The sequence below is a fragment of the Melanotaenia boesemani genome, chromosome 9 (assembly GCF_017639745.1).
Source record: "Melanotaenia boesemani isolate fMelBoe1 chromosome 9, fMelBoe1.pri, whole genome shotgun sequence".
NCBI classification, from domain to species: Eukaryota; Metazoa; Chordata; class Actinopteri; order Atheriniformes; family Melanotaeniidae; genus Melanotaenia; species Melanotaenia boesemani.
The window spans coordinates 25,082,215-25,105,011 of record NC_055690.1 but is presented as its reverse complement, the minus strand read 5'-3'; the positions used below and the strand labels follow the sequence as shown (position 1 = coordinate 25,105,011).

At 41.5% G+C, this 22,797-nt stretch overlaps 1 protein-coding gene across 1 annotated transcript; it reads left to right on the top strand.

Moving 5' to 3' along the window:
• The first annotated feature begins 655 nt into the window (after positions 1–655).
• fzd9b (frizzled class receptor 9b) lies at positions 656–3,526 on the top strand. Its single transcript, XM_041995584.1, has one exon. It carries the CDS (start codon positions 1,263–1,265, stop codon positions 3,012–3,014), a length of 1,752 nt encoding a protein of 583 aa, XP_041851518.1. The 5' UTR covers positions 656–1,262; the 3' UTR covers positions 3,015–3,526.
• Positions 3,527–22,797: the final 19,271 nt, after the last annotated feature.

Genomic DNA, 22,797 nt, shown 5'->3' with positions numbered 1-22,797 from the left:
TGAAAGAATAAGGACTGTTCACGCTAAGAGTTTTTACTCCAGTGATAAATTTGAATAAAGTACCATATTGTGAAGTCATCTTATAGATGCTTTCTTGTGAAATTCCATTTTCTGTACTGCTTAGTGCAATTAAGGTTCGCAGGGAAGCTGCAAGATACACTCTGGACAGGTCGCCAGTCCATCGCAGGGCCAACTTAGAGAACCAAACAGGGACAGTGGTGGTGCTAACCACCACACCACCTTGCAGCCCCATTTAAAACCATATTTAAATCAAAAAAAGTTTGAAAGTATTCATCCTCTATAGAAATGACCCTATAGGCGTTTTTATTATTACTAGTGCACATCACAATTAAAACATGCTGATCTATTATTCCTTTAAATGTGGTCTTCTCAAATAAACGTGCATAATGAAGTAAATCATTTATTTATTTATTATTTGAAAATTCGTGTATGTACAGAGTAAGATGATTAACTGCTGATCTAATCTTTGCTTTCTCTGTAACTGCTGCTGCTTTACTCGAGTAAAGCCTGAGAGTACTATTTGGAGCAGAAATGTCAGAGGTATTTGACCATGTTCCAGCATCTGTCTGATAATTTTCCTTGTGTGGTGCTCGAGTTGAAATGTGAGCGTCACACAGCACTCCCCTCCTTCTTCTCCTCCTTCTCCTCCTCCTCCTGCTGTCCGTCTCTCCCAGACTGAAATCCCTCTGAGCGACTCTCAAACTTCAGTGTCGAGGCTAAAAGCGGAGGACGAGGAGCCGGAGCTTACAAACAGAGTCACCGCTAACCAGCCACTCGGAACCGCAAGAAACCACACAGAGAGAGACTTTAATATCACAGCTTTGGTTGCTTTGAGGATTTACGCACCGCTCTCTGGGTTATTTTTTTTTATTTTATTTTATTTTTTATTTGTTTTATTATTTTAAAGCGTTTCCTTTAAAAGCTTCGATTTCTTATATCGAAGTTTCGGCTGTCACGTTTTAGTCACGGACCTTTTTCTCGGCTCCTTGTGGGATTAATCGTTTTAATTGAAGACTGAATCATTTAACAGCGAGCTGTTTGCGCGTGCAGCTGTTTTTCGGAGCTTTTCCACGAGGAGCGGTGACTGTTCGGACCAAATTACGACCTGCCCTCGACATGGGGATATAGCGGGGGTCTCCGACCGCGTGTGTTTTATTTTATTTTTAAATTATTTTCTTTTATTATTATTTTTAACTTTTTCATGTTTTTTTAAGGGACGGGGCTCAGTTATTGGTTAAATAATGAGTATGGACAGTTGTCCCTTGCAGGTGGGGATTTTCTTGTGGTGTCTGCTAGTGATTTCTGGCTCCAGCTTTGAGATAGGTTCCTATGACCTGGAGCGAGGTAGACCGCCCAAGTGTGAGCCCATCGTGATCCCCATGTGCGATGGGATCGGCTACAATCTGACCCGGATGCCCAACTTCATGGACCATGACGACCAAAGGGAGGCTGCCATCAAGCTGCAGGAGTTTGCCCCTCTGGTGGCCTACGGCTGTGATGTGCACCTCCGATTCTTCCTTTGTTCCCTCTATGCCCCCATGTGCACGGACAAAGTGTCGGCCTCCATCCCCGCATGCAGACCCATGTGCGAGCAAGCCAGGGAGAGGTGTGCCCCGATCATGAAGAAGTTTAGCTACACCTGGCCCGACTCATTGGATTGCTCCAAGTTGCCCACTAGAAATGACCCCAACGCTCTGTGCATGGAGGCCCCTGAGAACGAAACCAGGACAGAGGGAAAGAAAGGAGAGGGGATGCTTCCGGTGCCCCCTCGCCCCAGGCAACCGGGACCCAGTGGCCGATTGCCAGGCAGCATAGGCTCCTGTGAGAACCCAGACAAGTTCCAGTTTGTGGAGAAGAGCCAGTCATGTGCTCCACGCTGCTCCCCTGCTGTGGACGTCTTCTGGTCCAGGCAGGACAAAGACTTTGCTTTCATTTGGATGACTGTGTGGTCCATCCTGTGTTTTGTCTCCACTGCTTTCACAGTCCTGACCTTCCTCCTGGAGCCTCACCGCTTCCAATATCCTGAGCGCCCCATTATTTTCCTCTCCATGTGCTACAACGTCTACTCTGTGGCCTTCATCATCCGCTCAGTGGCAGGGGCTGAGAACATTGCCTGCGACCGTGAGCATGGCGAGCTGTACATAATCCAAGAGGGGCTGGAGTCCACTGGCTGCACCATAGTCTTCCTCATCCTCTACTACTTCGGCATGGCTTCTTCTATTTGGTGGGTCATTCTCACCCTCACCTGGTTCCTGGCTGCAGGGAAGAAGTGGGGCCATGAAGCTATTGAAGCCCACAGCAACTACTTCCACATGGCTGCTTGGGGTATCCCTGCTCTTAAGACAATCATCATACTCACAATGAGGAAGGTGGCTGGAGATGAGCTGACAGGGCTGTGTTATGTAGGAAGCATGGACTCAGGGGCGCTCACAGGTTTTGTTCTCATCCCTTTGTCCTGCTACCTGATCATCGGCACATCCTTCATCCTCACAGGCTTTGTGGCTCTTTTCCACATTCGGAAAGTGATGAAGACGGAGGGCACCAACACTGAGAAGCTGGAGAAGCTCATGGTGAAAATCGGCATCTACTCCATCCTGTACACCGTGCCGGCCACCTGCGTTATAGTCTGCTACTTCTATGAGAGACTTAACATGGACTACTGGAAGCTGAGGGGGCTGCAGATGAAGTGTGGCTCTTTTAACGGCCACACCAACAACTGCTCGCTGCAGACATCAGTGCCCACAGTGGCCGTCTTCATGCTAAAGATCTTTATGTCACTGGTTGTGGGCATAACCAGCGGGGTATGGGTGTGGAGCTCCAAGACCCTGCAAACCTGGCAGGGCCTGTGCAGCAGGAAGATGGCAGACAGGACTAGCAGGAAACCCTGCAGCGGCGTCAGCTGCAGCAGCACACAATGCCACTACAAATCTCCTGCTGTGGTTCTGCACATGGCCAAGACTGACCTGCACTCAGACAACCCCACACACGTCTGACTGGGTGCACACACACTTATACATACCCATGCCCTGTGTAAGGAGCTGCTAAAAGACTTTAGAGGAAGGTTGAAATGAACTGTTATTCCTCTGCTGCTGCCAAGAGTCACGCAGGTACAGCTGTCACTATGAGAAACAATCAATAAACAGTATTCAATGCATAAAGGAAAATGTTCAGTATTGTTACCCATACTTTTCTGTTAGTGCAGTAGTGTTTGTGCAGTAGACATGCCCAGTGTTGCAATAGAAAAAAAGAAAAAAAAAGATCGTTATGGGAGGATCTTTGTAAATATTTGTGTATTCTTCTCCCCGAGTGGCATGATTAACTGTAAATCTGTATAAATGTTTTATTTATTGTAAATATATTTAATTTAAAGTTCACCTTGGTTCTTATTGGGTTTGTTGCTTGGATACATTTATTACAGGTGAAGGTAAATGAAGTGCCTTTTACAAGAGCTCTGGTTCTGGTCTTTTTGGAGGTCAATAAATTTGTGGAATTTATGTTAAACCATCTTGTGGAGTAGAGCAATGATTTAACTACTTTTAACTACCTTAAACATTTTGAGTTTTAACACAAAAACCTGATCATTCATTGCAGTTTTGTGTCCCTGAATTCCCTGCCACCCTTCTTCAGAGATTTCAACGGCACACGTGTTGTCTTCCAAGCGCCATCCCAGAGGCGTCTTCCACAATAATCCTCAAAGAGAATCGCTGATGAATGGAGTGACAAACCGTGGCAGGCATTAACGTTTGCGTCATCAGCTTATAAATGCAGCAGCAGTTTGCAGAGGAATATATTTAATTAATGGCTGTTTTAATCCTTCCACAGACAGCGTTGTTGCCCTCTCGCTGCTTCATTTGATCCTCATGTAAACACTCGGTACTTTGATCTGAGAGCACAAATCTGAAGAGGATTTCACACTTATTGCATGGTTTCGCTGACAGATTTAAGTTTAGCAGAGCCACTCAGAGCTGGAGTAACTCATCAAGTAGATGGGTTATTAGCTAAGTGTTTATGTGTGGTTTGTGGCTCCAGGAATATCTGATATGAATTAAGGGAATTCCACTACATAAGGCATTTTGTTTAGCTAAAACAGTGTAGGCCTTCAGAAACTTCCACAAGGTAAAAATAATCACTGGCTGAGTCAGAGAAAAAGTATGTAAAACATTGTTTTCATTAAATAAATGCTCAAAGTTGGGTCTTGCAACTAACTTGTCAGTAATAAAGTTAGTTTTATAATGCACAAGAGCCACCATGTGCTCCGATGGTCCATAAAGAAGTGAAAATAAATAGCTTTTACATTACGAGGCTTCATCACTTAGGTGCCAACACAAATTGCAGCCTCACACAGCAAATCGTTCCACAGCAAAACACAGTGGACACGAGGGTGTTTGACAGCAGTGCAGCTGATTGTTTATTATTATGTCTGTGTGTAATTGTGCACAGTGTCACCAAACCCCCTCCAACACATTTGGAGTGGTAGTTGAAAAATTGTGATTACCAGGAGCTTGTTTTCATTACATTACTAGAACGTCAGCAGGGTGAAGCAGGGGTGTGCTTGCTTGACATCTGCAGAGGTTAAAAGTTGTTTTGTTTTAAATTTTCCACCATTTGCAGCCTAAAGGAAGATGCACTACAGCTTGTTCTGGACACACATTCATATTCATTTACAGCGCATGCCAGACTGACTCAAAAGATGCTGCCAGCGATGTAATGAGTATGCCGATATTTTGCTTAAGTGCTCATTTAGAGATTAAAGTCCTGCACGAAAAATCTTCTTTAAGTTAAAAGTGAATTAGCATTTCCATGATCCATCAGAATGATAACTTAAACTTTTAGATAATAGCACATTAACAAAAAAGCACAAATAATGCTTTTGCATTTTTTCAACAATCTAAAAAGTTAGTTTAATCTGTAAATATATAATCTTTAGCAGTGTGTTGACATTTTAAAGCTTGTTTTAGTTTCCAGTTTCAGTGAGTGAAAGTTTAATTTCAAAGCTAACTAGCAGCTAAAGCTGCTACAGAAATCTAGCAGAGCATAAACCACAGCCTTTCTCTTCGTAATATAGTAGAGTAGAAGTCTAACTTCTTCTTTAAATGCACCACTTGAGTAAATGTACTTAGTTACTTTACACCTCTGGAAGTGTAATGTCTCTGTAGCAAATTAACCAAGTTTCCACTCTGTGAAGAGTTATAGATCTGCAACGGCTGAGTTAACTCAAATTACTTATTGCCTCTTTCTTCAGAACAAGACGAGGGTTAACTACCAGCATCCTCCCCCTTTGTGTTTTCATTACTCAGCCTTTGTAGACGTTGTCCATGGCTTGGCAGACGAGCGCTGCTAGTCCTGGACTCCGACACTGTGGATCACATTTAACTATTTAAAAAAAAGGGGTGTTTTGCTTGGAGCGCGCTGGCAGCCACAGGCTTGGCTGGTGGTGTTTCAGCCACATGTTCCAGTTCATGGGCGCCTGAACGGGGGCGCGTGCTTCCTCCCCAGTTTACACTCCAGTGACATGACCCACAGGGGCCAAACACTTGCTGTGTGAGACACAAACCAGCTTGTCCCACCTGCGCTAAGCTGTGCTGATTAGATAGGAAGCAGGTAGCTGCAGAGGGTTAAGCACAGGAGGGTAATACAGAGGGTATGTTTGTCTTCTGCAGTGTATGGTTTAAACTTTTTTCCTTCTCAGCGTTTCTTTTTTCATTTTCTGTGTATATTTTCTCATGTATTGCTGAGAATGAATAAGAAAAGATTTTTTCGAGTCATCAAAAAGCTGTAGGAACATCAGATTCTTCCATTCTTCCCAAATATAAAAGCTATCAGTGCATTTCCAGGTCACTTGGTTATTTTTAGCCTCTTTCTTTAACAGAGAAAAAAAAAAGGTTCACAGTTTCAGATAGAGGCAAGAAAGGAAGGTTCGTTCCAAAAACAGAGTTTGTTTGAGCTGTGGTTTTTTTGGCGCCAGAGAAGTGGCTGCCGGGAACACCTTCCTGTCCCCCGCACACACACGTACACGCACACACACATGCACACCTGAGGTCTACAATACTGGAGCAGTGCCAGCCAATCAACACCATCCATGTTTCGAAGAAGACCCCACCCCATCTACAGTAATGTCCAATTTCAGGAGTAAGTAAGCTCAGTCTCGCTCGAAAGATTTAGTTTGGCTGAGTCTCCGAGCTGTTTTTCTTCTCCTCTGGCTCAGGAGGTTAAATAGTGTCAGAGTCACTGAGCAGTAACTTTGTCTGGGCCAAAAGTGAGACTACTCCCAGAAAAGGCAACATTTTTCCTTAAAGTTTTCTCAGAAATATTTTATTATTTTCACTTTTAGCCTTACATGTATTTATTGATTTTTAAGAAATGCAGAACAAGTCTGTTTATGCAGGATTTGCACAATTTGTTTTGATAAAAGGCGTGAAAACACCTCAGCAGTTTCTCCCGCTTTCAGCTGCTGACACCGTGTTTTTGTCTGCCGTGGAGAAATCCCTCCATCTGGTCATGGGTCTGATTAAAGGCGATCATTATAGCATCAATGTGCCTCCCCCATAGACTTCAACCCCTGCCCACTCCTGAGGGTAAAAAAGAGAAAATAAAGCATCCTTCATTACTCTGCCCTCTCTCCCTCTACAGCCCCTCACCCCCCTTGAGCACTATCCCTTTCCTGGGCTGTTTTGATGTGTAAATGAGCGTATTGAAAACCTGCAGGCCCCCGAAGAGATGCTTTCCATGAAAATGCACCAGTCAGAGAGCACCAGAGTTCACACAGCTCGCCACTCTTCACAAGCAGACCTCAATCAGACGCCCAATACTCCAATGATGTCTTGCCTGTCAGGGCAAAACACACACTCTTACGTTCAAATCAAACATGCACACGATTGTACATGAACTCTGCCTGGTATCATTATGCAACACTGACAATTACATGCTGACCCATGAAGAGAATTCCCTCCTGAGGCAAAGACACTGAGAATTTGGCTTTACGGTGACTTGGTGCTGAAGTCAGGATGATGCTGAGAGAGGCTGAAATGATACAACAGCTGAATTATTTCTGCAGTATTTATTAAGTCAATGAAATCAAAGCAGGCTCAGAGATTAAAGTCTGTCTTGGAGTACAGGGAACTTTATCAAGTAACCCTCTCATATTAACTCTGTCACCAGTTTCTTTTGTTTTCTGAAATATCTCAGAAATTAATGTTACAGTCTTGCAACAGGGCTGGAAAATCTGGTGTATTAAATTAAAGAAATGAAACCTCATTAAGGAGGATTTTGAGGGTAAATCTTTTTTCAGATTTTCACCTAGTTAGACGTCTCGGAGAAAAATTATGAAAGCAATCACTTTGTTCGTACTTGAGTGTGTAAACATAGGTGTCTGAGATTATTATTAGCTCCAAACCTCCAATTTAAAACAGCCTACTTACTTTGTTTGGGAACATTTATGTTTGAAAATATGTCTTTTATATGTCTAAACTGCTCTCCTGTCAGCTGTGTAAAGCAGCACTCATCTTTAAATTGACCCCAGCTTCAGATGATATAAGAGGACAATGTATAGACTATTTCTAAGGAAAACGTTTCAGAGGTGGTCACAAAAAGCCTGTTTACATGTGGCAGCTGCTTTTCATCTGACTGGTTTACCCATGTTAAATATGAGTCTCTAAAAGGTTAAAGATTGTGCCTTAAAGAGGGATATTATCTATCTGTGGCCCTACAGTGGAGAAGAGAACTTTAATTGTTTAAAAAGTAATGTTTTGAAGCATAAGTCAAGCAAAAGTTACATTTACATAAAAACTCTGCGGAAGAGAGGTGGAGTTAGTGTATAATGTGGGGGTGGCTCCCTTCACCCCTTACTTTTTTGGCAGAGTATGATATATGTGAAAAATCTTAAAACCGTCACAAGTTCTGTACATTCTTGTGCACTGGCACAAAGGTCTTTGGGAAAACATGAAATGAAACACACACCTGAGCAATATGCATATATGAACTCTGGACATTGTCCAGGGAATGTGGTGCAGATGTTGTTCAAAGTTCTGAGTTCACACATGGACAACACAACAGGAAGTCGTTTTGGGTAATATTCTCTAAACTGAAAATATAGAGAATTTTAGATACTGGCATCTGGGTAGAGCACACAGAATGCAAGACACAGTCATAATGTTTGTTTACACACATGAAGGAAGGCAGACAACCAGGCTATCAACTTATATGATTTGAGGATTGTTTTTGCAGCAACATCCACGCTGTTTGTATTTGGACATATCTACAATATCAAAAGAAGACCAGAAGATATGAAGATTATTACTGCTTCCAGTCACTGGCTGAGAGCTGGCACGATAAACTGCATAATCTGGTCCACTTGAAATGGACATTACTGTTCTCACATTCACATACACAGAGATTAACCCAAAAGTTTCAGGGTTGCAGTGAAATCTGCTCTCAGAAAAATCAGCACTGCTAAACTAGTGTTGAATTTTTCTTCACTGTTTTAGTTTTCATCATTTTCTACTTTTAAAAAGTTGCATTTAAAGTCATAAATCTTCCTTGTAATGTTATGCAGATTAAATTATGTAACGTCAAAGATGCATACAGCTGAAAACAGAAACAGGTAGAAATGAAGGTCAGACTGATTATATAAAGAACACTTACACAAAGTGAAAGTTTAAGAAAAAGTTTACAGCATTTTGCTGTATCATTTTTGTCCTTTGATCAATAAGCAGACGACAGAGAAAAAAAAGCTTCATCATCCTTCTGTACTCATTTTTTGACTCTGCCTGTGGCTAAAGGATGAATCAGTGAACAGAGGGAGGTTCCACCGCTCGCTCGTGCTCTCTGAAGCCTACAGCGTAGCTGTGATCACTGTTAATCTCCTTTGCCACTCTGCTGCCATCTCCTCAAATACATTCATCTCATTTCCAGTAGCATTCACGGCCTCTTCCTCTTTTCTAATTAGGCACCGTCAAGATTTCAGAAGTCATCCTTTGGTGTTCTGCAGCAAGTGAGATCACTCTTTGAGCAAATGGGGTCAGTGATGGCAAGTATTTGTTTGAGGGTTAAATCGCAGCAGGCCTTTCATCATGTTGTTATGTTGCACGATCAGAGGCTTGGGATTATATAGGTCAGACGTTGGGGAGTGAGAGCACCCCTTTTGTAGCTGCCATTTTTATTCAGTTGCTAGGCAGCACCCGCTCTAATCTCTTGTACCAAAGAGTCTCTCCCCAGAGAAAAAGAGAGGGAGCAGGAGTTACAAAAGAAAGAAAAAAAACGTAAAAACAGCATCAACAAAGAACACAGACCGATGCAAGGGCTGCTTTTACAGGCACTCTAAAGGGAGGGAGTGGAACTGGGCAGGATAGCAACATCTAAGCTCGGGCCTGTAACCTGCTCCGACCCTCCCGAACATCTTTAAACCCTGGTGGTTTGATTGTCCCGTTGAGTGAATGAATAAAGGATCACACAGCTTCACTAGCAGGTTAGAGTCAAGATCCAAAAGTGCCCCCCTTTTGCAAATACTGCAAACCAATGAGTGCAGTTTTTCAGGACTGTCGATGCAAGTCACACTTCTGGTAGAAATTGTGAGCAGATACAAAAATGGATCAGGACCTCTCAGACCCAGATGTCGGCTGTCTGGTGAATGTGTCTGCTGTCACAGTGCTGCTGCCCTCCCTTCCTAAATGTGCTCATGTCACGCTCCGCCATCAAAGGATCACCCCTCGGCTCTGTGTTCTCAGAAAGAAGGCACATCCCTCCTCCCCCACAAACTGATCCTCCCACCCCAGCCTCAGGCTCAGTGAGTATCTGCTATTCTTCGCTGCGTTTCACACCCTTTGATTTGGGGTTTTGAAGTTTGTTCTTGTCTACCTTTTTTTTCCGCCTTCTTCTCTTAGTTGCATTTTAAACTGGCTGTTTTAACTCTTGAAGTTTTCTGATGCTGCACATTCTGCCAACTTGGTGCTGTAGCTCTGCTGATTCTGATGCTGGGCAAAAATGTGTGGCATCAGTTGCTTATTTATCTACACTAAATAATCCACAACTTTTTTTAAAGAATGTAAAATTTCCTAATTTGACATGGTTGCTGTAAACATTGTTATTCCTACTTAAATGACCAGGTTCATGACTTCACTGCATGAATTTCTTAATTCACCTTGAATTTTCTGCACATTATGTAAGTATATGTTGACGTTGCTCCAGAGTATGTCCAGGATTATTTGTTTCTGGTGGATGTGACAGAATATTCACCAGGACATTTTGGGGCAGTTCAAACACACTGAGCCAAAAAACTTTCCTATCATCAATTAAACACTTTTTTTTTTTTTTTTTTTTCGTCCAGCGCTGTTGACTCAGGCTGATCACTGTACATTAGCCAGTCTGTGTAGTAAAGGGAACCAGCTGGGGCCACACTCACTCTAACACTGGACCTTTTGTCAAGGTCTCACCCCCCCACCCCTAAAAGTAAAATAAAAACCTTTTTGTATGAGAAATACTCTTTGTGTAGAAGCAGACATTGTTCCTATTGTGGTGTGTCTGAGCTTACATGCCAGGTCCAACACAGTGCTGAATAAACTGTGGTTTGTGTACATACTGTAACTGTAGGCTGTGGAAAAGAAGTGAGGCAACGGTCTGTGATGATCTTGGCGGCCGGGGAGGATTTGGCATGCTGAGCAAGAGCTAGAGCAGCACTACCACATGCAGCCTTTTCCCTCAGGATAATAAGTGCTTGTGGAGCAGAGAAGGAGAAAACCTGCACGGATCAGCCTTCCTGTTCACACCCCATCATGCATGAGCTGGCAGGATCCTTGTGTTGTTATGGTCATGAGACATTTCCTGTGTGTGTTTTGGGGTTGCATCTGGGCTTGTTTACAGGCCAGGGTAGAGCCTCATTAAGTGGAACATGGTGCAAGGCGGATGTGGGGGGGCTGAAGTGCCTATTAGTGGGGCCAGTCTGTAGCCCCAAACCAGAACCCAACTGGGCCAGGTGCTCTTTACTACGGCCTGTTTCCAAAACTCAAAGAAAGACAAGCCTTACTCATTGCTAGTATGCAGCATTAGCTTCAAACAGAAATCCACCTTGAACATGAAATTTTTATCATTCATGATAATTTGTCATTTTATGCCAAAGCAGCATGTAATTCTGTGTAACATTTCAATGAGTCTGCAGGAAAATATGTAATAAAATATCAATGTCTACATTTGCTTCAGCTTAGAATCACTAAAAGATAATAATTACCTTGAAATCAGCTTATAGTTGGTTGCAGTTTGCAATTTTACCACTAGATGTGACTACTACAGAGTCTGACTGTAGATTGTGTTATTGCTTTGCTGATCAGCACTACAAAATGCATGAATTTCCCACTAATGTCCATATTTTTTATTTTGTAAAACCACCATGAAGAAGACCCCTGTGGAGATCCAGGACATGCTGGAGGGACTACATCTCTCGGCTGGCCTGGGAGCGCCTCAGGATTTCCCAGACGAGTTGGCAAATGTGGCCGTGTCTGGGATTCCCTGCTAAGTAGCTGCCCCACAGATAAGTGGTAAAAAATGGATGGATGGATGGATGGAATAAGATGCGGTTTTTCTATAAGAGTCACTCTCAATGCTCATTCATTAACGTCACTCTCTGACCAATCAGTGGCCTGGAGCCTGTTACATTTTCAGTTCTACTCAGCCCCAACCAAGTAAGTGCTAAAAAGTTCCTGGTACCAAATGAAAAATCCTAAAAACTGAGTAGAAATGAGTCAAGCCAAGTAAATGATGGTGGAAATGGGCTTTCAGCTAAAAGCTCATTTTCACCCCTTGCATTCACAGCTCATTACTTGGGTCACTGCCCACACATGCTCATAGTAGAGGGTCATAATTTCATATAAACAATTAATTAAACAAGTTTTTATGTTGGAAAGGTACTGCAATATTGTTTTTCTAATACAATATACTGCTAGCCATCTTTTGTCTGAAATGCAGTGTCCATTTGGTATGGAATGTGTAACTTTTACATAAGATCTTTTACATGCATGAAAAGTTATACAATGCACCAATGATTAGAGCTAAACACAAGGAAGATATTATGCCCTTTTTAAGAGAGGGTTTGTGGCCACTAAACACAAACCAAGGCAGAAGTATTACTGATTATGCTGAGGTTTTCTTTGTGTCTGTCTGTGAATTTTAAAGTAAAAATTAATTATTCATTTTGTGTGGATGTGTGGCACTTTGAGCCACTCGCAGAGGAGAAGTTTCATGAATTCCTCCTGAGTTTCAGTGTGAAGTGTCCTGCAAAGACTAAAGCTGTGCAGCTGAGGACAAAGCAAAGAGGGATTAGCGTCCCCCCGCCTGTCTGCTCATGCACACCCACACTGTGTAACACTCAACATAATCAAACACTCACCCAGTGTGACACACAACACAACCAAACACTCTTCTGGGGCTATGCTACTAAAACAAACCCTGAGCTGGGACCCCAGGGGCCGAGGAGAGTAGTGGAGGAGCTGAGGAGGCGGATGTGAGGGAGGCCAAGAACGCACAGTGTTTATGCTGAACAGCCAGTGAGTGGGAAACGCACAGAACACGATCCTCGTGTTTTCCTTACCCCAGTTAATCCGACAAAACGATAGAGGGAGCAGATTCCCTTACAGAGAAAGCTGCCACTTAGATATTTATCCTCGCTAAGGCAAACATCTGGCCCCGGTGGGCTCTTTTCATAGGGCGATATGAGTGGGTGTGATACTGAGGTACATTTATTTAGATGTGAAGTTTTAATTAAAAGTTGAAATAATGTCAGCGCCAACTCGGCCTATTTGACCCGATCTTAATCCGAGGTTGGAGAGGTGAGACAGGCAGGTGTCAGAAAAATGAAGAAGATAAACACATGCAGATGTAATAAAAAAGATGAGAAATTAGATTAATTTATCTGCTCAGGAAGTGTACAGGGTGTGAAATCTCCTCTCATGCTGTTTGTTTTCAATTGCAGTCAGATGGAACAGCCTGCGTTACAGACAAAGTGCCCTCTCACACAGAGAAGGGCATATTGATGACAGAGAAATCTGTTCTCTCTCTAGAGCCTGGTTTTCCAGAGGCACCCTTGCATGCAAGATTTCCCCTCTTAACTTGAAAGCAACAAAAGACCTTTCCCTCTCTAGAAGCAGGAACAAGAAGTCTTATTACCTGTTTTAAGACTTTTTTTTTTTGTCATGCTGTATGCTCTTTTGGAAAGACTTATTATTATTATTGTTATTATTATTATTATTATTATAAAACCTGACACTTCTGCAGTTTTGTATTGTGGTCACAGTCAAAGCAGTGGTTTAAAAGTGAGACTAAGCTTGTGTGTTTACCAACCGCCTCCAGATACAAAAAGCTGGGGCCTCGTTTATGAGCTGGCACACAGACTCCCTCATCACACTAAACTAAAAAAAGCTCATTGTACATACACCTTGTTTATAGCAACGCAGGTAATAAAGCTAAAGCTGCCATCTATCACTTGTAATTGCCTGTAGGAGGCAGAAACCGTGTGAATGAGCTTCAGTAGCCTTGTGTGATAAATGTTCCAGACGACTTTTAATTAAACACGGAGCTGGTTTTGCTGACGCACAGCAGGGAACTTTTTTTTAATATTTGTCCAGGTTAAGATGAAAACGAATGCATGTGTGTTTTACATAATTATTAGATTTTAGAGATTAGCAAAAAACTGTCATTTGCATATTTTAGGGCTCATTGCCTTTGAGCTGAGCTTTCAGTACTTAAAGAGATCAGTTAGCTTTTACAGTCTATTTGTACAATATCTGAAGTATAAAAACAATTGCCTATAATTTGGAAATAGACTCTTTAACGCTGGACTTTCTTCTCAGTGCAGAAGTCTTTACCACATTAACCTTTCTTTTTCTGCATCTTATATTTGCTGTAACGTGTTATTATAACATTTTCTGCATTCAAGATCCTCTGGGAGGTAAATCCAAGGCTAGATTTCTCAATGGGGCCCACCAGTGGCTCTCAGCGTTTGAAAGGAGCACTTGCCACGGATCATATCATTGACAGATGTCCAGTGTCACTTCACCTGGCTGTCTGTTAAGCTCTTGGCTAAAAAGACCCAGGCCTATCATGTGTTACCTGGCTGTGTTCTTACTGTGAGAAGATGTTAATTGGTAGTGAGGCGCCAGCCTCTCCCCAACCTCCTCTGGCGTCAGTACGAGCCAGGAAAGGTGGCATAAAGCCTGGCCTCAGAGTGCCCAGACTTTCTGGGTCCAGTTCGTGGAGGCCATCCCTGAAGCACGCACCTGGCCTGATCTTGCACACTTAAATAAAAAAAATAAAAAATCTGCCCTCAGAGCAAAATGGGAATCTCAAAGCTTTTCTTTCAGGAATTAAAAGGGAAAATTATATTTAATTTTAAAGCCAAAGTGGTTCAAAGGAAAAGCTCCTGTCTCCTACTTTGTACCCCGCACAGCGCCCTCCTGGCTCATTGGAGTTCTCCCAGCATGTGTGCATGTGCATATGCATGTGTATGTGAGTATGTGTGTATGTGTATGTGTGTGAGTGTGTCTGTCTCTTGGCTCCTGTCTGCCGTCCGTCTGCCTCCCCTGGTTTGGACTCCTGTCGCCTTCGCAGTGAAGGGCCACTCAACCTGGGTGGATATTCTTTCCCTCACATCTGCTACGAATTAACCAGAGCCAAACCATTCAAAGGCTCCTTTATGGAGCCGTCAGCGACCGTGTGACTGCTTCCTATAAGCCACACTTGATACACACATACACCTTGGCACACACGTACAGAACGTGCACATTTGCACCTACAGTGTGTTTACATTTGAATACATATTTTGATTGATATTGTACAGACTTTTTCTTTTCTGCAGTTGGTTGCACACACTTATAATGCACATCCTATATGTGCTACTAGTACACAACATCTTCCAGCTTATTTTTAACTAGAAATCTGTGATTAGATCAGCTCAAAAAGCTACAGCATTGTTTATTTAAGAAAGTTCCACAAACAGTATATAGTAAAGTTCAGGTGTGTTTATCAGGCACTTTAATCTATTTATTGATGACATTCCTCTCACTAGACAGCAGCAAGGCCATCATGTAACGTTAGACGGATCTGAGAATAAAAGACAGAAAATGTACTAAACCGTGTGCTTTGATTAGGTGTGACATGATATTATTCAACCTTAATTCCCTTCTGTTGGATTAAAATCTTAAAGTCTTCACAGGAAAGAGACTTAAATGTTATAATTATCAAAGACATGAAAATATTTAAAATCTAGGTCTTCTTGCAAACTGCAGTCAGTTACTTTAACAGAGCAGCTGTCTGATAACACAATTAAAATCCTCATCAAAGCTTGATCTTTTCAATCAAATGCATTTCAGAGGAAGAAAAGTGTGAGAGCGAAAGTTCAAATGGATCACATGGAAATAACAGAGAGAAACTTGGTGTATAAACTGGAAACATAGAAACAGATTACTCCATTTGAATGCAATAAGGCAGAATTTATAAATGTTGCTGTTTAATCAACACACCATCAGTGATGTTTCCAGGGGGTCATTAACATTTCAGCTCTTAAAGCAACTGACACCCTTACTTAAGGAGTGGCCTGACATCCTTCTTCATCCCACCAAAATGCTCCTTCAGCATTCTTCCACTAGTATTCTTCCTCCCATCATCCTCCCCACTGCTCTTCCCCCAGTGCTCTTTTTCCTTGCGAGGAGACTTCTGAGATTAGTACCATACATGGCTGTAGTGATGGAATTTAACACATCGTGTGTCATTTAATCAACCCAACAAGCAAAAACTTCAAGTTGTAGTTTCATGGCAGATTTGCTGTTTTTCTGGTTAGCCATGTTAGCCATTGTCTGACTGTAGATTCATGTTTAAGACATGAAAACAAGGGTGTTAAACATCTTCTCATTTAACTCTTAATGAGTAAGCAAATACTTTTAAATGTTGAACTATTCTTTGAGCAGTAAGACATTAACAGCTCTGTATCTGGTGCATGTGTTTTGGAAAAATCATCATCAACTTGGGCACATAAAGAAAAAAATCTCTAGATGGATACTCTGTGGCTAACAGCTACTCTTAACAGGGCCAGGGAAGAGCAACTTTTTACCCTTTAAGCAACACAAGCCTAAAAGAATTCATATTGTTTAGAGCATGCATGCCTGCTGAATATACCCTCCCCCAGATCCGCTGAGTTTGTCAGAGGTTGTATCAGAGTTGTTGGATAGCTCACTGGGAATTTCTTTAGAAAATATATAAAAATGACAAGTCTTTGTGCTTATCTTTTTTTATAGATTAATTTCTAATGTCTCTTGGTTGGTATTTTGGGACCAGACCATCAGAATTTTGAGCATTTCAGGAAGAACAGGAGTGAGCAGAGCAGAGATGGAGGTAGTGAAGAAATACAAGTACCTTGGAGACTAGCTGGACAAAAGACTAGACCGGAAAGGTAACACAGAAGCCATCGACAAGAAAGATCAGAGCAAACTGTACTTCTTAAGGAAACTGAGATCCTTCAATGTCGGCACCAAAATGTTGTATAACTTCTTCAAATCTGTTGTGGAAAGTGCAGCTTTGCAGCCATCTGTTGGGGCAGCAGCATCAAAGTCAGAGACTTAAAGAAACTGAACAAATTGATAAAGAAAGCTGGTTTGTGCTGATATAACTCTGGAGCTATTGGAGCTGTTTGTCCAGAGAAGAATGCTGCACAAGCTGCTGAATATAATGAACAACTCTTCTCTAGATTAGTAATCCTCAAACCTGGTTCTCAATGCCTGCATGCATTAGATGTTTCCCTACTGAAACACACCTGATTCAAATTAAATGGATCTCTGACAACCTTTTCAAATTTCTATTGAAACATCTAATATCTGCAGGATAGTGGGCTTTGAGGACCTCAGTTGGGGATCCCTGCTCTAGACAACAAAGTGAGGAGAAAGCACAGTGTGTTCAGTGAGAGGTTTTTTTTCAAGTTCACTGCAACACAGAAGGGGACAGGACGTCTTTCCTGCCAGCAGCTATCTCGCTTAAGAGCAAGACTTAACTGTGAATTAATCATTATTCCTAATTTTAATCAAATATTTCTTTTAAAAGATCATGAATTTCATTCAATTTTATAGTAGAACAATACCTGTGAACCAGACCCAGTTCATACAACACTTGCTATACCACACATCAAAGCCAGCTTATGACATTTGGGCACCATCTGGTCTATTCACCACTTGCCAGTAGCAAACAGTTTAGTGCCAAAAGTCGCCCAGGTAGCCAAACATGTCTGCTACCTGGGATACATTGACCAGCCACAGTGCATGCAATGATGCAAAACAACATAGACATTTGTTAGATGAGGAAAAAAAGTGAAAAAGTAAATTCACTCTGATGCAAAACTATTGCTGTGTAAAATTCATTGTATTTTCCTGAAGTTGCTGTTGAGGTTTTAATTGTTTTAGATTACAAAAATGTGTTTTTCTTTTGTGCCGTTCAGTTTGCTTACTTCTTTTAGTACTTTTTACAAATACCTGCTGTTTATAGCAACATAAATATGCCATATTCCCAATTTCCATATTTGTCCAACACACACTAATCCTCATCTTCGCATCATATTTTTGACACATCTGTTTCTAAATAAAGCATTTCAGGATTGTGAATAGTTGTTTTTTTTTTATGGCAAAAAACTCCAAAGCAGTTGTACAAATATGGTTGATTACTGGTTATAATTACATTTGATTTAATGTAAAGGATCCAGTGTGGCTTATGACATATTATACAAATACAAAGGTGGAGAATTCAGGTTCTTACTATATACTGTCAGAGCTGAGGAACATGAAAATGACTGTGCTTTGTATTGTCCACTGCCAAGCTTTACAAAGATTCCAGAAATATACATAAGAAATTCAACATTTGAGATCACTAGCTTGACTGAGCAGTAAGATGAAGCCTCGGTATGAATCATGAAAGGCCTCAACCCACTTATTACATCTACAAGTTTGACTGCCTTTCATCTTCCCCTCAGCATGCTCATCCAATTGTTGCTGCAGCCATATGTGTTCAAAGAACTCTCTGGGTGATTCTGAGGTTATTCGCTTCGGTCGTTTTTCAAAATTGCCTGTAACATTTTTCAGGTTTGTGCATTCATGTAAAGTAGGATATTATGGATAAGGAAGACAGTAAGATGTGCAGGGATACTGAGCGTTTACCTGTTTGATAACAAAGTCAGCTGCAGGATTTATGAGCCGTGAGCAGACCAAGCGTGTGTATTTTGGCCCGGATTTGTCTGGTTGCCGTCACGGCAGGAAGGATATATGGTTGATATGTAAATGCAGCTGTTTGGAGCCTGGTCTACAGGAAGATTCAAATTGTTTTAGAAGAGAACATGATTCCCTTTGGGATAAGAGCTCTGTCTTCCCAAGAGAAAAGCCATCCTCTAAACTCTTCCATCTCTCCACTCCCTCGCTTTTCTCCCCTCTTACTTTGGTTTTTATCATCAAAGGAAGAGGACTCACATCACTGGAGAAAATTGGGGGAGAAGGCTCTGTTTGGTGAATAATGCATTAATAATCACTTGTACTTGCACTTAAAGGAGAAGGGAGGGAGAAATTTAGGGCATGTCACTGCTGCGGCCATATGAGTTAGCTTTCACACGCTTCATTTTCAAGACACCTTTGCACTCAGTGAATAATTCTGTTACTTCACTTCTCTCTGTTCTGGCAGCTTGTCAGGATTTTTTGTCTTTCTTCCCCCCCTTGTCCTCATTTTCTCAGAGTGCATTCCTACAGCTGCCAGCGTCGTAGACTATTGACTGAGCTCATTTTGAAATGTGGCATATATGACACAAATTGAGTTTACCCTTACAGCTCCAAACTCGCTTCATGCACCGTGACAGTGACTACAACGGCAGAAGAGCCGTGTCATTCTATGTGACGGCACCAGTGGGAAAGATGACAAAAATGCAGCAAATAGATCTCAGTATAACCTCATCTCAAGCTGAAGTCATGTTTAAAATCTAGAACGGTGCATAAAAAGACTCTAAAGTTCTCAAGAATCTAACAGTGACAGCTGTAAAAGTAAAGATGGCTGCTAAACCTCTAGGTAGCCCAGAAATGTTAACGCAGTACCAAGAGGAGGTGCATGTAAGAGCATAAATGTCCCAGTTGGTCAGAATTGTCTGGACTTTTTATCTCACCATCTTCATAAATCAAAGTGCAGGTAATGTTTGAATTAGACCATGTTTAAATAGAGCAGAAATTAGTCTGGAGAAGGGACAGTTAATGCTGCTGATATTTCTATTATGATGCAAGTCTGCATGGACACACTTGCTAATGAAAACTCATATTTTTTTTATGTCAATGAAGTCAAAACAACAACCATCAGTCAATTTCAAAGAAGGAAAAAAGACTTTGATGTTTATTGAAAAATTATGACCCATCTATTACATCATTCCAGTGGACACCTATTTTTTTAATTAGACAATAAACCCAGCTCCAGAAAGGTTCAGACTTACGTGTAAAACATAAATACAAACAGACTGCATTGGTTTGCTCACAAACCAAAATTTTATCCACAACAGAAAACAGAAAAATATGTGTTTTAAGTGAAAAACTTTCCTGTTTCATGAAAAATATTAGCTCATCTTGAGCCAAAAATGCCTTAAGGGGGGGGGGGGGGTCAACACAAAGCTGGAAAAGTACCTGGTACAAAAAAGAAACAGCTAGAGGAACATGTTGCAACTATTTAGGAAACATTGGACAGGCTACAGGTCAGTAAGTTGACAGAGCATAAATAATCACTGTGGACATGGTGGGTCAGCAATCTGCAAAGAACTGGTTCAATAACTGAGGCACAATTTCAAAATGATGTTCCTCAGCAAAAAAAATGCCAAAAACTTTGACTTTTCCACCTTATAACATCATCAAAATACTCAGAGAATATGGAGACATCTTTTACATTATGCATAAAAGCAGCCGTTTTAATTCAATTCCTTTCAGCTTTATTTGTACAGCGCCATTTCAAAACAACGTCATCTCAAGGCACTTTATAGATACAAACAAAGCCAAGCCAGTTCAGTGTGATCCAATTAAAACACACACAGTTTGCCTTTTTATAATTACTGTGTTCATACAAGCCAATTAAGAATTTTAAAATAAATGGATTACATCAAAACTTCTCAATGATTCATTCCCCCATCCTGAGCATTGCACGGGGCATTTGTGAACATGATCCTGGAATCTCTCAGCTTGTTATCAGCACTACTTTCAAACACCTGCATTTCTCAATATGGAGGCAGATTTGTGCCTGTTTTAACTGAGAATGTGCACATTTTGAAAGGCACCATCAATGCTGAAAGGTATGTAGATGTTCTACTACAAAAGCATGGTTTCATAGTAGAGGAGTCTGGGTACTGGCCTGGCCTGTATGCAGTCACAGTCAAAAAAGACGCAAAGCACCATGACAGGCAAAATACAACAAAGACGACTGGGATATTCACCAGCTAGAATCCGATATCAGACAAGAATGAGACAACATTCCTGTCCTTAAGGTCCAGAAACTGATCTCCCCTGTTCCCAGATGTTTACAGGCTGTTGTTAAAAGAAGGGATGCTATACAGCAGTAGTCATGGTCCTGTACCAGGTTTTTAGAGACGCACGGCTGCTGTTAAATAAAATTTCTCACTTAAAACATCTGATATGTTTTCCCTTTTCTAAGGTGAATTAAATCTTAGTTTAAAAGATATGCAAATGATGTTCTTGTTTTCAGGGGGAATTGGGGTTGTGTTTCTATTTGTATGGCCAAATCTGGGGAAATCGATGCTAAATGTGAACATTTAATCAACATCTTTAAATATATATTAGAAAAACATTCAGTTTTGAACTTGAGTTCTTCTCATTTTCTCCAGATATCATGGACAGTTTATGTTTATTTTACACAAACAGTTCCAAAACACTGCAGTGCTCACCTACATTACTGTAAAGTTAAACCCATCAGAGGTCCAAACACGGATTAGCCAATCAAATCACAGATTCAGGAAACATTTCTATTTGCTTATTGTACAGTATCTTCATTAGCCTCTCGTCAGAATAGCAGTTGCTAGTTTCTGCAGTCATGTCACTTTCATCTCACATCTGGTGGAGTGACAGGAAGAGACACACTTCATGCCTCACGGCCTTTAACTGGGACCAGGGGTAAATATTTACAGGAAGGGGGGGGCTGCTTTGGAGCCGTCCCTCGCTGCTTCTCAGTTTGTTCTGGGTTCAAAGATCAGCCTGGACATGGCTTGTTTGAAAGCAAGGTCACCTGCTGCCATCAGCTTTTGTCCAGTACAATGTGTGATTTAACATGAACATAAATTATTGCAAGACATTTCCAAATATTTACTCCTGAATGAAAAAACCATGACATTTAATAGGAATTTATTTCAGGTTTTGCTTGTGTTTACTCACGGATCAAAGGCAGAGACACATCAAGCAGGATTCCAGCATCATCAATGATTCACTGTTTGACAGAGGTGGACAAACAAACTGTGTCCGGACTCTTACAGTATCAAGCACATTATTTTCACATGAACCTACTGCCTTCACATTTGATTAAAATACAATGCACAACATGCCACAGATTATGGAATGAGAGGAAATATTTTATCCAGAGCGAGGCAATAATATCAACAACTTTCAAAGCAATCCATCTTGTAGCTGCTGATATACTTCAGTGTGAAACGCTGATGGCGTGCCAGGAGTCGTGTCATCAGCATGGCTAAGAGTTCAGCAATATGCGAGGCTATTAATAAGATCACGGTCTCATCATCGTAAAGGACGCTTTCACTTTATGTACTAGTGTGTGAACTTTGAAGCTTCTGGCCCTGCTGCATGTACAGATTATTTTTCCTGGTATGTGACAGCATGCTGGGTGACTCATGCATGATTCACCATTTAGGATGGACACGTTTCATCCAGGGTGCAAAGAAACGGATCAGCTCTCTGTGTTTCAAGCATATTATGGATTTGTATACAAATTCTTGAGTGTTGAAGAGAGTGAAGCTTCTCATTACAAGTTCATTCAAAACAAACAGGGTTCATTTTGGTTGAAATGTGTCTGAGAATTAACAGGAGAGACAGTGTGATTTCTTCTCCAGGCTTGTGGCTCATTGTGACAGTTTCCTTTAACTTTTCTGGAGATAATCGGGAGATTATGGGACCTGTAACCCCATCTTTCATAGCTCAAAACGCCTCAAATGTTCATATGGGGATTGACTTATATGACTAATTTAAGCTTATGAGAAATGTACTTTTTTTTTTACTAATTACATGGCAAGTATTCCAGTGCAGCGGAAAGCAATAAAAGTCACCAAAGTGAAAGATCATTGAAGGTTTAATATAGCTAAATGCAGCTGCCGTCTTGCTTGAACTGTCACTAATCAAGAGCTGTTTCCACTGACTTTTCGCATCTCTGACCTTTACTCTGATCCATCTTAGCCTCTACACCTGTTGCCAAATTACAGATGGCTCACAAGCTGTCACCACCTCACCACTAGATATTTCATAAGGTCCTGTAGACCTCCTTGGGCTCTCCTCATACTTCACATATCACATTTTGGCCATTTCACCATGGAGCCACGGCTGGTACCGACTACCTGAGCTGACACATGAAACACAGTCAAGACTGCTGTCACCATAGTGTCTTTCCATCACTCCTCCTGTCCACAACTGGTTTAAACTACCACCTACACTCAGGTTCTCAACTAACCTTTTCCACGCGGTATGAAGAAATAATTGCTCATTCTTCTGTGGATGACAGGATGAAAGATAT

What these genes read in the sequence shown, in the direction of transcription:
- fzd9b (XM_041995584.1), top strand. Translation starts at nt 1,263, where the DNA reads ATGAGTATGGACAGTTGTCCCTTGCAGGTGGGGATTTTCTTGTGGTGT.